The following is a 17,887-nucleotide window of genomic DNA, read 5'->3' on the forward strand; positions in this document are numbered from 1 at the left end:
CACTTCACAAATAAGAATAAGATTAAGTAGCATAAAGGGCTCATGCCTGTATAACTGGTACTGACAGATCCACTCAAACTCTGGGTTCCCCCAAATCTTTAAACAGCCACGGGTGATCTGACGGCTACACGTATTTCACAGCACTTGTAGGCAAAAGTCCTAAAAGGATTTTAGAAGATCCACGCCTACAAAAATATGCAGAGTAATCGTGTGTGTGTGTGTGTGTGTGTGTGTGTGTGTGTGTGTGTGTTTAATTTAAATGTGAAACCAAAGAGATATGCTTGAGTAACTGAGTGGAAAGCATCCAGCTCAGGAAATATGGTAAGGAGAAAAGTGTTTTAGGGCCATCTTTTGGAAGAAGGAATTGATTCTGCGACATGTTTTGGGGGGGGATGTATACATCTCTGGTAAACTTTCAGCTAAACCTGGGCTCTGCGACAGTTATCAACGATAATGTTATCTGAGTTCAAAGAACCTAACACAGGAGAAGCCTCTGTTATTACAGCCAAAGGTTGGGCCCGCCGCTCGTGGCTGGATTAGCAGACAGTTGCTCTGCCCATGTGCACGTATTTACACAATCCTGAAGGATTATAGACTGACGCACAATTCTTGACAATTCTTGACTTTTTTTTTTAATAGCTAATATTTTCAGGATAAATCTCAGAACTCCCCCAGGAGAGAGAAAAAAAGAATCACCTTGAAATGCAAAATTTAAAAGAAACAAGTTTGAACATCCAGGGAAGGATAAGAACCCTAAGATCATAATAGGAAAGTAGGAGAGCAAATTTCTGGCAAAGAAGAAAATGAGGTGATAAAGAGATTATTCATTAAGGGAGTGGAAATCAGAGCTTTCAAGATATCTGGGAGGAAGTTGTGACTTAGTAAAGTAGATAGAGTATCTGCCAGGAAGTTTTCCCGTGAAATCATTCATTGGTTATTTTAATTAAAAATATGACTACCGACCAAAGTAGCTGCTGCTGTGGGCCATAAACGAAGTGCTTAGAGTGCATTACACTGATTAATAAAAGGACTCTGATTAACCTTGCTGACTAGGGAATTTCATACCCAAGAGATAAGTATGATATTCTGCCTGTATCATTAACGCGCCAAGGCTCATACATCAGAGAGAGAATCGAAATATGTAGTTGGAAAAACCTTGTGAAACAGCTTTATGGATATTGGCATTTCCAGTGAGGAGAAAACTAGTGAGAACCTAGGACCTAGCTCCGGGTTTTCTTACAGACCCTGCATTCACTCTGGATCTTGCACGCTGGGCTCGCAGGAAACTTCCCATCATGGAAAACCCTTGACCTCACAACTACTTCTTGCATGGGGCACTTCAAAAGTTGGGCATGTATTTAACTTTTCTTCATGGCATTCCCATTTGAAAGCGGTTGTCTGGTAGAAGGAATTTCGCTTGCTTGTTTTTGCTTTAAAGACACATGCCTCTGCTCTGCTCCTGGAGTTATCCCAAATGCCACCCGGAATGTTTTTAATATTTGCTTTACAAAGTGTGAGACAGGTTTTTTTTTTTCACTTAATAAAGACATGATTTTTATCTGAAGATTTGATTATGAAGTTTAACATAACTTTAAAAAAATAGAGCAAGATCTCTCTAACTTTAAGAATCATTTTTAGGTACTGGGTCTGGATGGGCCCCACAAATTGAACCTGACCTCTGGGATTTTGTTCTCTGTCACGTGAGATGAGGAAGCAGAAGTGAACTTCCAGATGCTTTGTTCTGCCTCCCTCATGAAACCCACATTTACATTTGTTTCCATTAGTGTGTGAGTTAGATTGTGGATTTGGTGGATCCACGATTAGAACCCAAGTTGACTTCCTCACCAACAGATTTCTAAGTTGTCTTCCCAGAAATTATTAATTGACTTGTCTACTCACTTAGACATATCATATTTAGGGGGTAAAGTGTGGTCACTTTCTGAAATTCTATGAAAACTGCTGTATGTCCTAAAATAAGTAAAAATGGCTGGAGATATTTTTATATCTCCAGTATATTATTATATTATTAATATATATTAATATTATTAATCATACAAGCAAATTTAAAGGTAGCATTGTATCTTTCCTAGGTTTGAAACATTGTCTTGCTTAATAAGCCACAAAATAACTAAAACCTGAAGATTCCCACCTTTAAAAGTAAGCAGGTAGTGTTTTTCTTTCCACATCTGGATGCTGGCTATCTAAGTTTGTTTATTTTGTGAAAAAGAATCACACTGTACACTTATGATCTATACACATTCCTATGTAGAGCCTTTCAAAAGCACTTGAAAAAAATAAAAAACTAGTGCAGAGCAATCCAATAGCATTCAGTGTCCAAAAAGTCTGCTAGGATTTAATAAAGTCTCACAAAGTTTAATCCAGCCACATACCCTTCAAGGCCATGCAGTAAAGGGCCTCATTCCTCAGCATTATTCAGAAAGGAACTAACTCTAACTAACTAAGTAACTAATTAACCAGTGCAGCATGCTCAGCTCTACAATGTTCCCCAGGAATTCCTTTGTGATTTAAGAAATTGATATAGCCACTCAGGTCAACTTTGCTTGGCTAGCAACTGGGATTCTATTTATCACTTCCATTCCTGATTGAAATATTAAAAGATTTGATAATTAGGCTGGAAGACATGTGAAAATGTGAAAAAAAAATTAAAAGAAGCTTTGAAGAAAGATGAGGCTTTAATCTGGGGTTAAGATGGAAGAGATAGATTCCTATACCCATACATGTACTTCTTTCTATCCATACAAATGTGTGCGCATGCCCACATCACAGTTCCCGTATAAACCCTGAGGATAAGACCACACATCCTCTTGTTTCTGTGCATACATTCACCTGGCATGCCTAAGAATCAAACTCTACTTTTTTCCTTTCCCAGAGAGTGTAATTTGCTGTTTCCCTAATTGAAAGTCACATCCTGTGGTCCTAACACAATGAAAACATCTGTTAGCATGAGTGAATACTTAGCTCTATGAGGACCATAGGAGTTGGGCATATTGACAGAAAGGATTAAAAATGCATCTTCTTCTGATTCAAGGGTGATGACACCGTTGGAAGCGGGAGAAGCAACACCCTTTCCTCCCTGGAGCCTGCCCTAAAACTTCCTTTCTCACAACTTCAGAACCTTGGGCAATCCATGCAGTTTGGCATATTTAGGAGATGCGAAAAGGCAGTCTTCACAGCTCAGTGTCACATAAATTGCGCCGACTTGGACCTCAGTTATTTTACATTAGCACAAATATAAGCTTAAAAAATACCTTAAAAATGTATTTAGCATTCAAACAGTCTTCCACTGAACAAGTCCGTAAGGTGAAAGTAATCTGATTATATGGGATACACTCCTTCTTTTTAACAGAGCTCAATCAACCACTTTAAAAAAAAACAAAAACAAAAAACAGACCTCTTCATTATCTTCCAGTTAAAATAGCAATATCAATTTATGATAAAGCCCTCCAGTAAAAGTCACACACACAGTAACTGGTCTCCACTGTTATTTCCTTCCTTCAGTACTAACAACCAGAGTATGGTAAATTAGTGTGAAAATATATACCATCAACATTGGTTTCTGAACATTGATGGCGCTGATGATTTGTACATGAATGGAAAGTACTTTCCACATGAAAAAAGGATTGCTATCTCTCTGCAAATGCTGTACACAGGACTTTATCTATTTTGTTTAAACAGAAGTGATGGAGAACACGGTGTTTGCTTGTAGTCTGCTCACCAGATGGCCTCGCTCCTCAAGTTCCCCCATTAACTAGCTGATTTGGGAAATCAGAATCTGCACACTTCTAATTTATTTCTGATTTCTTAAGTGTGGATTCTAGAAAATCCCCAGATAAAAAATTTCAGTTCTCATTTTTGTTATCCTTAGTTCTTTAAAAGGCAGATATTCTGTATAGAGGATATCTACAATTTTGATCTATTCTTGTAGCCAAGGAAAAAAAAAGTTAACTTTTTGGTTTTGTTTTCAGATTTTTGCCTGAACTGAAAACTCATTGACATGTTGAGGATCATCAAGGTGCCTCAAGGCAGAGCCTTCCCATTCAGCAACCCTCCAAATGGGGTCAAAATCCTCTTTTTCATCCAGATCAATACAGAAATGATATATCTTCGAGTGGTTGTATTAATAGAGAGTTAGCAGCCTGTCCCCAAGGCAGTCACACTGTCTGGAATAGATTTTAGGAGTCTGTTTAGCCATAATCTGGAGACGTTTTCTTTATTCTATGTCAAGTTAGGCAGAAGTTAGAAACAAAAGCAAAGTACATTAATAAATATAACTGTTCACGATTACAAATTCCATACACAAGGATAGAGAAAGAAGAGAAAAGAAAGAAAAATACACATTTATACCACCCATGATGCTGTCTAAAAAAGAGAGAAAAGATTAAATCAGAAATATATTTTAAACACATACTTAAACCACAAGAGTTACTAGTTTAGAGTGGGTGACCAACATTGTGCATTTAAAACAAATCTGTTTTCCATCGACTTTACACTTACACCTATAAGTTTTACCTTGTTTATAAGATGCCAAAACCATATTCTCATCTTCAACTTCAAAAACTGTGTCCACATCTATTTGCCTTTGGATTAAAATGGCCTTCAGTTTTCCGAAGTCATTTGACTTTAGAGCCTCCAGGAAATTTCTTTTAACTAACTTGGCAGCTGCAGATTTAGTGACAGGGGTGCTGCTGCCTTCCATCCTTCCTCTCCCTCTGGAAGCTTTGTTGTGATTTATCAGGAGAGCAGCACCAAGCAAACAGGCACACGCGAGAGCCCACAAACTGTCGGCTAATTTTATCCCAAAGTTATGCTGATCCGTTCTATTTATATAGGGATCATTTCAAACTTCAAAATATCCTTCTTGGCTGTCACTCCCTTTTCAGGTCTTTTAAACTGGTTCTATACTAACTGATTCATTGAATAATATATCGTGTCAATATCAAGGAAAACCCTCACCACGTATTTCGGAGAACAAAACGTCAGTTTTATTTCTTACATGAGATCAAAGCAGGTGTAAGATTTAAAAGCTCTTAATGCTTTTTTTCCCCCCTCAGTAAAAACATATGGTGCCCAACTGGAGATCCAGCCACTTGCTTTGATTAACCAATAGGCAAAAATGAAAATTTGTTACAGTTGCTGGTATAGGCGCTCCTGCAAACCTATAATAATTGTGTAACATAAGCCTGCAAAACCAAGCACAGTTGTACACATTTGAAAACAAACAGAAGGCTTTCAAGTGACGTCGACTTGAAAAGTTTCAATGTCATGAGAGAAAGTGAGCTAGGGTATGTGGGAGGGCTGTTCTAGGTAAAAAAAGACAAGAAACGAAACAGCCAAGTGCAATGAGCGAATGAACTTCATTTAATGCTATATTTAAAAAACAGAACGGAGTATATATTGGAGGCACTTGTGGAAATATGAATACAGATTAGATATTACTTCATAATATGGAAGTACTGTTGATGTTTCAAGGCGTGGTGGAGGTATTGTGGTTATGTAGAAACATATTCTTACTCTTAAGTGATGCATTAAGGGGTAAATTGTCATGATGTCTAAATCTTCTTTTCAAATAGTCCAGAAATGAAAATAATGTATGTAAATAATATGTGTGTGCATATATACACACACGTGTTGTGCCTATGTTAAGTGTGTGTGTGTGTGGGGGGGTGTGTGATTAGAGGCAGAGAAAAAAAGAAAATGTAGCAAAAAGTGGAAAGTTGACAAATCTAATGAAGGATCTAAGGGTGTCTGTTATATTATTTTTTCAGCTTTTCTTGTTTTTAAAATTTGTTTATTTTGAGAAAGAGAGAGAGAGAAAGTATGAGTTGGGGAGGAGCAGCGAGAGAGAGAAGCCCAGGCAGGCTCTGTGCTGTTAGCATGGAGCCTAACGTGGGGCTGAGATCACGACCTGAACCAAAATCAAGAGTCAGAGACTTAAACTGACTGAGCCATCCAGGTAGGTACCTCTCAGATTTTCTACAAGTTTGAAAATTTTCCAAATAAAAAGTTAGACAGAGAAATAATCAAATTTTAAATTTATAAATCATTGAACATTAGAAAAATGTTGACAGTATCAATTTGAATGCAGTGAAATCACATCTTATATATTGTTGGTAAGAGTCAAAACTGGTGCAAACTTTTTGCAGAATAATTAGCAACATGAATTTAAGAAAACTTAAAATGATAATTCTAAGCATTGGGTTCTTAGAATTTACTTAAGGATTTAAACATGGAGGCATACTATACAATCTTTTAATTTATTTTATTGATGTGTTATATAAATACAAGAAAGTGGAAAGGGACAAGTCATAAGCATACAGCTTGTTACATTTTTACAAAGTGAACACCCCTCATGTAACGGATGCCTAGAGTCAAACCATAGAATAATCCAAGTGCACTTGAAACAAATTTTACATCTTCTTTCAACCAAAACGCTCACCGGAGCCCCAGTGACAACCATTATCTTGACTTCTAATCTGGTAGATTCATTTTGCTTGTTTTTTAATGTTTAAATGTTTTGTTAATATTCTTAATTTTTAAATCTTCAACCCTAACATAGTACAAAATATTTCACCTGAAAAGGATGGATAAATGAATATAAAGGTATGTGTAGATAATTACACTGTTACTAGTATAAATTTTTTTGGAAGAAATCTAAATGACCAATGGTAGAAATTTGATAAACAAATTATGACATATTCATGTAATGGAATACCCTTCAGTCATTATGATTAGGTAGATATATATTTATTAAAAATATCTGAGATAAACAATTTATAAAATAGTATATGTAGTATAAATATCTTTAAACATATCTATGTTTATATAATGTACAAATATGTACTCTTATATACTTATATAGTTTGTATATATTTATATAATATACAAATGTATAAATACACATACTATATGCATACATAGAAAAGTCTATAAGCATCTATTTCCAAATATCATTTCCTAGTGGTAAAATTACATTTGATTTCTTTTGATCTCTCTCTTATTTTCAGAATTCATCTACAATAAACATGTATCACATTCATGATAAAAATGTATTTCTGTATATGTATATAGGTAACATATTAATAAGGATAACTGGTTAACTCAGAATTTAACTTCGGAAATGTAGGTTCCATGAATACTGAATTATTCCTATGTCCTCAGTGCTTAGTATGAATGAATAAATGAATAGCAGGTGAATAAAGAATTATCAACTGATTATTTACAAGGTCCTTAGCCGTGTGCTATGTGGCAAATAAAATACAACCATTTCTTTTACATCCACAGGGGCAACTCAAGTAGAAGTATAGCATTTATTGATATGTTTTGTCCCTTTTTGGCAAAGCAAAAACAAACAAACAAACAAACATTCCTGATAGAGGAAACAAAGCAATCAAGGAGTTGTGTGCTTTTGGAGGATAAGTATTGCTAGAAAAGTCCACCAAAATGGAATCTATGTAAAATGAAGACCAAATTTCACAANTCATTTTAAATTCATCTTAAAAAAGAAAAGCAAAAATTATGAGAAACATTTTTCTTCACCTAATATTTAACAAAACTTAAGTGGACAGAAGCTATGTATAAGTTGTAAGACCAAAAATAAATTGTCTTCTATTTTTTGGGTAAGATAATTATTCTGATCAATTTCATAACAACATGAAGCAATATCCTTTATCTTTTGAGTGCCTTTTGTCAAGCCAATATAAAAAGGATCATATTTACAAAAAGTGTTCAAGGGCTCCATCAGTTTTGCCAGGGGCCTGTCTTTATCGTTTGATATTCCAATGACTTTCAAACACAGTGGCTGGAATTCCACTGAAACACTTATCAAATCCTTATATTTTCAAACTTTTCTTATTCAGATATTAAGGTAATATCTTATTCAGATAAGGTAAAAGGTTTTATATGTCACTTGGGGAGTTCTCTTACATTTTCATCAATTTCACGAAGTCTTACCTCATTTACAAAATTTGCAACTTCATTTTGCAACAGACATCAGATAATGAGTGAGATATGGACTCAATAGTCAAGGATATGTTCTCAGATTTGAGTTTGCCACCTTATGACCCCAGGGACTGAGATAACTGACAATCAGTTGATCGGCCTCATAATTTTTAACAGTAATAAAATTTTAATCTAACCCTACATTCCAAATTATACAGCTTTCTGCTTTCAAGAATATACAATGAGTTAAGGGGAAAGGGAGGCCAATACCAGTGAATACTGAAAGAAAAATACAAGCTAAAATATAATTCTCACATCCTGATTCACAAAGCTATCCATCCCGTTACTGGAAAACTAAAGTCGGTATTTTTGTTACATTGAGCCCAAATTGCCTATCCATAATTTTTTTTTATCAGGTCTAATTACGAACATGCAATCATACATTTATTCCATTTTCATCTTTGATGAATGTCTAACATTTGAAAATAGTATCCTATCCCTCATCAATCATCTGTTTCCTCAATCAGCATCAACTATTCCTTCTTTGGGGTGGCTTTCAGAAGTTTATTGTACCTGCTCTCTTCTGGGTCCTCTCTAGTTTATTGCTGAATGTCCTTCTTAAATTGGGTGCCTAAAATGGAACATAATCTGCCTAGAGGGAGCTGAAAACTAGAGAGTATGGTGGCGGTCACAGGGGGACTCTTTGCTTTTGTTGAAATTGTATTGTGATTCCTTAAGGATACTTTGTAAGTCTGCCTCATGTTATAGTTGTAATTTCTTCCACAGATATTTATTGAGCACCTACCATGTGCCGGACACTTATTCTGAGCACTGGAGATACAGCAGTGAGCAAAAGAGATAAAAGTCCGTGCCTTATAGGATTTAGCATTGCCAATGGACTGAAGTGAAATGGAAGTTCCCAAACCTTTCCAATCTCCTCTACACCAGAATTTGTCACAAAGCTGCAAATTCACCAAATTTCACAGAGAAACAAGGTGGTTTGTTTATATTCAATTAGTTAATCCGATCCTCCCTTTATGGGTTTTTCACTTTAGTGACAAAGGGAAGGACAACTTAATTTTAGTCCAGCTTAATATGTTTAGTGCAGTTCAAATTTTTAGTAGTCTCTTTAGGTAAATGCCCAGTTGCTATGGATTAAATTCTCTATTTTTGAGAGTTCTAAATTTCCTCTAAGATGGTTTCTGAAAATATGGGTTATATTAATAAGAACATTATTCAAAATACCAATATTTAACAACCAATATCAGTTAGGTGACGCTTTGATCATAAATAATCAACATGGCCAGACTGGTGTGTACCAGATGAATATCAGTCAGAAGTAGGAGTGTAACTTATATGATCTCATGGGAGGAGGAGGAGTCCTCACATGAACTCATTGTCCTGAAAGCCCTCCTTGATTTCCGTGGCAGAGTGGCAGGGTGGTTCCTCTATATTGTTCCTGACTGTGTTCAGGTTTCTGGCCCCCATCATTGGAGCACACAATCCTGGCCATTGTCTCCAAACGTGATACCTTCGAACACAGCAGCCTTTTGGCTCTGTTATTGCAATGTATGCAGAGGAAAGTCCTCTCTCCAGGCACTCTGCCACTCCCTCACACTTCATGAGGAATTAGCAGCTTTGTATAGCCTTTTTCTTATCATATTTTTAGGGCCAGAATAGACATGGACCTTAGCTGAGGGCTGGAGTTCTCCAAGAAGTCTACATGCTTCCTGATGCTGGCCACTTATCTCAGTGTTCTTAGACCCAAATCTCTGGTTGTTTCTAAGTCCTCTCCCCACTTTTTCCCACAGAAGTTATTTCAGTCCCATCTTTTGGCCATAAAAATAAATAAATTTAAACTCTGTGGAATAATTTGAGAAAACAAAGCAAATTCCCATGAAGAAATGTATACAATGGAGAAGGCTACCTGTATTATTATGCTAAAAAAATCAATCATTGACCAATCTAGTTGAGCAGCAGAGGATAAAACTAAGAGATAATCACTTGCACTTACAAAACAAATAGCAGTTTAATTAAATTGCCTATCAAAGTCATTCTAACATATAGGAAGCAATGTGACCAATGCTAATAAGACACCTTTAAGACCTGCCTATAGTATCCAGACCACTGCTTCAAGTCGCCATCTCTCTGGGCCTCAGGAGGCCAGATTTCACAGTAGTCATGTTTCATGCCGTCTATCCAGGCCTGTCAGAAATCCCTGTCTCCTCAACTTTGAAAAATGAAAACTCTTCGATCTGTAAGATGAGGTTTTTTTTTATTAGTATTTCACAACATGTCCAGGACAGTGTCCTCTGCCCTTGGAACAAAATGAAGAGCTTTTGGACAAGGTGGTGATACTGTGGCAAGTGGCCCAGAAGACCTTTCTGTACTCTCCCGGGGACCTACGGGGGAAGAGGTGGTCCCAGAAGCCTGACTGCTTGTTTTCTTGATGTCTGTGTACAGCAAAGTCTGGCCACTCATAGTATCTTCTCTGGAACACAAATAGCTCCTTGGTCCTTTATGGCATTTAAACATCAATTTGATGCTATTCAGCCAGCAATTACCTATCAAATGCAGTCATAGGGAATAAATTTAAAGCCAAAGTTTCTAAACTAAACCTATAAAACCCAAAATCTCTATGAAAACAGACCCCATTGGGCCTTTCTGACTCTCCCAGGCAGATGAATTAGGAAGTCTTCACCATCAGCTCATAGAGATGGTTGATAGGATGCTCTGACATGCCTTTCTTCTTAGTTGTGATACTTAAGTCAGGAGTGTAACATTATACTCCTTACATGTTGTCTTGTTTTGTTTGCTATTGTTTCATTTGTGTTAGTGTTAATGCTTCGTATAAAGAGCTTTTGGGTGTAGGTGACACCAGCCAATGGAACTGACTTAAACATTAAAAAAGATTTATTCGTTCATGTAATGGACAATTTCATTTGTGGTCCGAGTTTCCAGGGGTCTACATTGTCAACGGGAGTCTTCCAAGATGGTGGCAGTGTTAATAGCGTAACCATAACTGCTATCATTATTTCTAGTTTACAGATTAGGAGAATCAAGAACCAAAGACTGTAGGTGAATTACTCAAGGTCAAATGGCAAATAAGTAAGAGGTCCAAGCCTCAAGTCTACATCCTGAGACTCCCAAAACCAATGTAGGTATTGAACTAAGACTTTTTATAGTTTTATTTAGGTTAATAACAGGCATTATATTATGATCATTGAGTACCCTAGGGAAAAATCTGTTTACATTTATTCCTTAATTCAATGCATATTGATTGGGAACTTTTTGTGGGCCAGGTACTATTTGGCTATCGCTTGCTACATCACAAATAATCCCAAAATCTATTGGCTTAAAACACCAATAATCATGTCTCATGGTTTCTGTGGGTTAAGGAGATGGACAGTGAGAAAGGCTTGTCTCTGCTACATGATATTTGAGGCTTCAGCTGAAAGACTCAAAGGCTAGGAGGTAGAAGAGCCCCTTTTAAAATGGCTTGGTCATTTGGCTAACAAGTTGGTGCTGACAATTTGGTTCCTGTCCATGTACTCTACTCCATGGTGCTGCTCGAATGTCCTCACGATACAGCAGCTGGCTCCCCCCAAGATGAAAAATCCAAGAGACCAAGTCAGGAGGTGCAATGGCTTTTTTATTATCTAACCTAGGCACTTATACACTGCCATTTCCAACATGTTCTGTTTGTCACACTGAGCAGCCCCGATTTAGTGTGATTTGGGGATAAAAGAGAGATATGATCACTGGGAAGTGAGAATCACTGTGGTCCATCTTAGCTACCACTAGTGATATTCCTCCACACGATAGATACATGCAAAAAAAAATCATACCTTAATGGAGTTTGTGGGCTAGTAAAGGCAATCAGACAGTTTAAAAAGATGGGACAGTAAAACACACAGTTTGTCAGGTGGTAATACATGCCACTGAGAAAAATAGACTCGGGAAGGTCTAGGGTCATGGCTCACCCATTAGTGACTCTTGTACAGATTAGGAAAAAGGTGTGCTCCTCTGGGCCAATAAATGAGGGAAAACATGCTGTACACTCAAGCTGGTCCTGGGAAGATAGTACAGCCCTCGAACGCATTGCAGTTTCAAATATATGATCAGAATGATCTTCACTTTCCCTGAACAAAAATTTGAAGGAAATGTGAGACCGAGCCATGCTGATATCTAGGGAAAGAACTCTGGGTCACAGGCGCAGGAGATGTTAAGGCCCTGAAATAAGGAAAAAGAGGTGGCTCTACGAGGCCATCTTTATTTAGATGCTTCCACCCCTCTTAGGTATTTTTGAAGCTCAATAAAGCTTATGAGTGGAACTGAAGGATTTTCATTTATCTCAGTTTTTTAAGTGCAATTCAATTCTCTCAAAGTTTGGCCTAGAACAACTTCTTCATTTTTACTGTTATGTCTGGCGTGATACCTAGTAGTCTCTCAAAAATGGCTTATAACTGATGATAAGTTTATATTTTCCACAGATAAGCAGTAAAGTGCATATTTTATTTTATTTGTGGGTATTTGATATTGAAGTGGATCAAACACATGCAAAAAAATAAAATAACCGTATTAGGGTTCCAATTCTCTATCTTCCAAGGCCACTATGTCACCCTTGATATTGGGACATGGCAATAGGATTATAATAGAGACCTAAACAAGAGTAGAATTAGAACTATGCTTTTATAACAATGCAGATCAATTCTGTGTGTTAAGCATGCTATCTCATGAGAATAATTCCCAAGGTTGTTAAGAATCAAATGAAACGACATATATAAACTTGCTTTGTATATTGTAGAGCATTCTTAAAAGAATACTTAAAAGTATTCTTAAAAGCATTCTTAAAATTTTTTAAATATTTTTTTATTTATTTCTAGGAGAGAGAGAGACAGCATGAGCAGGGGAGGGTCAGAGAGAGAGGGAGATACAGACTCTGAAATAGGCTCCAGGCTCTGAGCTGGCAGTCGGTCAGAGAGAGAGGGAGTCACAGACTGAAACAGGCTCCAGGCTCCGAGCTGGCAGTCAGCACAGAGCCCGACGCGGGGCCCGAACCCACGAACCGCGAGATCATGACCTAAGCGAAAGTCGGACGCTTAACCGACTAAGCCACCCAGGCGCCCCTGTATATTGTAGAGCATTCTTGAAGCATTACAGGGTTACTATTGCTGCCTTTCATATCACTAGAATTACAGAGCATCATAGCTCTCCTGAGAAAGACTATACGGTGTTACTGTAAAAGAACATTGGATTGGGAAACCTGTATAGTGTTCCCAGCTCTGGAGATCATTAGCTGTGTGTTTGAATAATTGAAAATATTTCTCGGTGACATAGTTTACTCTAAGTAAAGTAAGACCTACTAGACCCGCTTCTCAGCTTTTAGTTGAAATGTAGAGTGTCTCCTGGATATTGGCAAAGCCTGACAGTGCTTTACAAGGGCAGAAGTTTTGGCTATGATTTTCTGAACGGGCTGCCCACAGACAGGCTCGGTTCCGTCTTCAACCAGTGGGGGGCGCTGGAAGAACCGTCAAAGCCCTGTCAGTGCTAAACTTCTGTGCATCTATACTCTGGGTGGTAATTACAAACCGGAAGTGTGCATTAGCTTAAAATCTGTTTTTTGTTTTTTTTTTTTAAATCCCACGAATGGCTGAAATGGTTGCTTTGAAAACGGAGTCCGGAACCCCTACTCAAGCACATCTTCGTTGAGAACTCGATTTGTGGCCTGCCATCCCTCACTTTGGAATGCCGATGTGATTCTTCAGCCACTACTGCACACTTACTGGAACTGGTATCAGCGAACAAGCCAGCCGTCTTTCACGTAAGAGTGTTTAAACTGAATTTGTAGCGAACCGCTAAGCTTTCCTGGCACATCTTGGTCACGGGCAGGTTACTTTGTTCTCTTTCATTTGCTCCCTTTATGGGTGGCAGATAATAGGATGGCTGGATGGACACAAGTAATAACCAAGCCCTAGTCCACCTGAATTTTGACAGACTATACATTTAATGTCATGCTTTGACTGTGAAAGACAAGGTTTCTTGAGATAAAACATCCCACGTACCCAGAAGGGCATTAGCTCTGTGCTCTAGGTCGCCTAGCAACTGACCTGCATTTGCATGCCCTTCCACTTTAAATATCAACACCAGCTTGTATTTCCATCCCTCACCCTGCCCCACACATCGCAAAATCAACTCCGGGGAATAATTTGCCATAATTTTGTCTCATCAGAACATTAACCTCACGATTGTGCTCCAAGCAGTATTTGCATCCTCTTTCCACTTTTGACAAATTTATAAAGCAGAAGATGTAGTTAGGAAAGAAAATTGCCCTTTCCTTTCAGGTGTTAGAGACATCAGGCTGTTCTGAATTGTCTTTACTAACATTCTGGAACGTTTTTTAAGACCTACAGCTCTCAGAAGCCGGTAAGCTGTTTACCAGTTTCAAAGATTCATCAACTTTATTTTTTGTCTGTGGAGATACCTAAACTATGAATGCCCACAAAATGCATGAAAGCCATTTGCACTGGAACGTGCTGAGCACCACACATAATCTCCGGCTTCTTGCGGAGAAAATTTTGCATGATGAGTCATGCAGACAAAGCTTCAGTTAGGGCTGCGGGAGAGGAGTGGAGAGGAAAGAGAGAATATTTACAGGAAAATCATAGGGAAAGAACATTCTCGCTTTTTAAAGAACTTGTTTACTTATCAGGTTAGAATCACAGTATTGTAAACTGGAAACAGTTTTGACTTAAATGTATCAAACCTACTCTATTTAAGAAAGTACTGGGGCGCCTGGGTGGCTTAGTGGGTTAAGCATCCGACTTTCGCTTAGGTCATGATCTCGCGGTTCGTGGGTTCGAGCCCCGCGTCGGGCTCTGTGCTGACTGCCAGCTCAGAGCCTGGAGCCTGTTTCAGTCTGTGTCTCCCTCTCTCTCTGACCCTCCCCTGTTCACACTGTCTCTGTCTCTCTCCTAGAAATAAATTAAAAAAAAAAAAAGAAAGTACTGAGGCCAGGTAGCTTAGGTGCCTTGCTCAGATTGCATAGTTAATTAGTGGCAACCTGGAGGCTCCGACCCAGGGTCCAGTTTCATCCTTCCAGCTTTTGGACCACATGGTGCTGCCTCCCTACAAGTCCCCGCATCTCCTCTCCCTCAGTGGACTTCTGGTGTGCAGAGAAAACATTAGTTTACGTGATGAAGATGTTCTACTCCCTTTGAAGTGTGCACAGAAAACAGGCAGCCATGTTGGTTTACCTGATAAAGATATTCTACTCTTTTTAAACTGCCTAAGTTTATGAACACTTTACACATTTGTAAAAGAAGCAAGATCATTTATTATTTTGTATATGCAACAGTTTTAATGTGGTCACATACATGCGGGGGATTCAAAAACAGACACAGAATTCGTCCTATGGCAAGAGCTTAACGATGCTGCTTTAGAAATGAATCAACAAATCCAACTCCAAACAACAAAAGCACATTTTAAAGCCGAAAACCTTTCTCTGGAGAGAGCATCAAAATTAAAACCCTGTTGTCTTTTATGAGCTGTCTTTACCACGTCCGGCCGCATGATGGCAGTGTTCCTCGGCAAATAAACCGGGAGGACCGGCTGCAGGATCCCTGGCGGGGAGGGGGCGGAATCCTGAGCGAATGCAGATAAAACGTGATCTAGATTAAATTGCAAATATAGATTAAAATTGGGGGGGGGGGGGATCCCCANACAAATACATAAATTTATAAATGATACGTTGCTTGGAGGGGAAGGGGTTGTCCATTTCTTGTTTGTTTTCACCGCAGTGGTATTAAGAGCACTTAAAATAATAAACTAAATACGTTTTGTACCCGTTGTCTTCAGATTGTTTCTAGACCGTTATTGTTTTAGGAGTCTCTGTCTTTGGGTGTGGGAAAGCAAGACAAGCTTGCTTCTCATGCTCACAATTTTCCTCGTAGGCTGAAAATATTCCCTATAAGACCAGAGTGAGATTTCCTGAGTCTCTTATAAAAAGGCGTGAAGCCACAGATGGAAGTTAAAGCAGCAGCTACTGTCAGTCAAGGCCCCAGGCAAGACTGTGAAATCAAAGATGTGTTCCTGTTTCCCAGCCCAGGTCTTTTCTAGTGTCTATACGCTGCTCCTTGATAGCTCCAGGGGGTAAAAGAGCTAGGCTTGTCCCCGAGATCTTCCTTCGATTTCTTGATCCCTCCTGGATGGACTTTGTATTTTCAACCCGGGTTGTAAGCTTTCTATAAAACTTAAGTAGAATGAATGTCAGTTACCTGGGAAGGAATATTTGGGGACAAGCAATCAATGTACCCCTAACTCATAACTGCTAATAGCCTTGGCCAAAGGCTACCTGATGACTCTCTGGGCTTGGCTGGTAACCGTATGGCTGCATTCCACAATGCAACAACTATTGACAGAGTTATTACTATGTCTGGCACTGTGATAGGCATGGCATAAAGATGAGTAGGCAGCCCCTGATCTCAACAACTTATGGTCCAATCAAAGAAATTGGACAATACTGGCTACTGTCTAATTTCTTTCACTACTGTGGAAGAAATACCAAACACAGGAGGGGGAGAGGCTAGGGCATTATACAGGGAGAGAGCACACCTTCCGGTTGAAGGATCAAGAAAGATTTCATAAAGGAAATGATAACTGACACAAGATTTTGATGGAAACCAAAAAGCTTGGGTGACTTGATACATTTGATCACGCCTTGACACCACCCAGGAATATTCTCGCCCCTAAATCTCCACTTATCAAAGGCCCTTCCCTGTCTTATGACAACTGTCCCCCATCCCAGCGGTGAGGGCATGGAAGAGAGAGTGGTAATCCAATTTCACTAAACTAAGAAGTGTATGAACAGGAGAAGATAACATTCGAAACATGACTTGGGTTAATATATATAGAAGGACTCAAATTCAAATAGAACAGTTGATGTTAAATGCAAGCTGTAGTGAGAATCACTAAAGTCTGCCAATACTCTGTGTTGTAATTTCACTTCCAAATTTTATTTCCAGCTGGGCATGAGGAGACTCTGAAGGAAAGATAGTCATTAAATATAATTTATGATCTGTCTATTCCATTGCTGCCTGGATTACGACAGTGGTTCTCAAACTTTAAGATATTTCAGAATCATCTGGAAGGCTGCTGNATGTGAGAATTTGTTAATGTCAGTACTGCTGGCCTGGGGAACACACTTAAGGAACAGCTGTAGAATTTATGGGCTTTATGGGTTCTGTAGAATATTTGCCACGTTAGAGAAAGCCACCTCATTCTAAGGGTCATACTGCAAAAATACTTAAGTCCCTCTTCCTTAATTATTGTTTTTATATTTCAATGATCAGGAACATCAGATAATTTTTTTTGTCTTAGCCACAGTCTTATTGGGGATAAAAAACATTCTACTACTTAAAACATGGTATGCATAATGATATAAAAAANCGACTAAGCCACCCAGGCGCCCCAATTTCTTTAAAATATTAAAACATACAAGTTATTATTAAGTATTACCATCTATGTATATCCTACTTTTATATTTGGGAAGGAAGGAAGGAAGGAAGGAAGANACAGGCCTCATCGATTTGCAACTGTATGTTAAGCAATCATAACCAGTTATTGGAGATTAGAATAACTTAGAATATTGAAAAATATATACAAAAACAATAAAGATACAGGAAAAAAATTTAAATGATAATGAGCGAGACTACTCATGATGCTATTTGGTAAATTTTATTTATTTTTTTTAATTTTTTTAATGTTTTATTTATTTCTAGGAGAGAGAGAGACAGCNGAAAAAAATATAGAGAGAGAGGTGCCTGGGTGGCTCAGTAAGTTGAACTTCTGGCCTCGGCTCAGGTCATGATCTCGGGGTTGAGTTCGAGCTGAGTGGGGCTCTGTGCTGACAGCTTAGAGCCTGGAACCT

At 38.3% G+C, this 17,887-nt stretch overlaps 1 protein-coding gene across 1 annotated transcript in view; it reads right to left on the bottom strand.

Annotated features, from left to right (window-relative positions):
• The window catches only part of ASB4 (ankyrin repeat and SOCS box containing 4), a 57,385-nt gene extending 52,668 nt beyond the window's left edge, over positions 1-4,717 (bottom strand). Inside the window, exon 1 of the mRNA XM_077765372.1 lies at positions 4,531-4,717. Coding sequence (XP_077621498.1) covers positions 4,531-4,717 — 187 coding nt within the window. The remainder of the gene's footprint in view (positions 1-4,530) is intronic.
• Between the last annotated feature and the right edge of the window lie 13,170 nt (positions 4,718-17,887).

The sequence above is a fragment of the Crocuta crocuta genome, unplaced genomic scaffold (assembly GCF_008692635.1).
Source record: "Crocuta crocuta isolate KB4526 unplaced genomic scaffold, BGI_CrCroc_1.0 scaffold14, whole genome shotgun sequence".
In the NCBI taxonomy this organism is placed as follows: domain Eukaryota; kingdom Metazoa; phylum Chordata; class Mammalia; order Carnivora; family Hyaenidae; genus Crocuta; species Crocuta crocuta.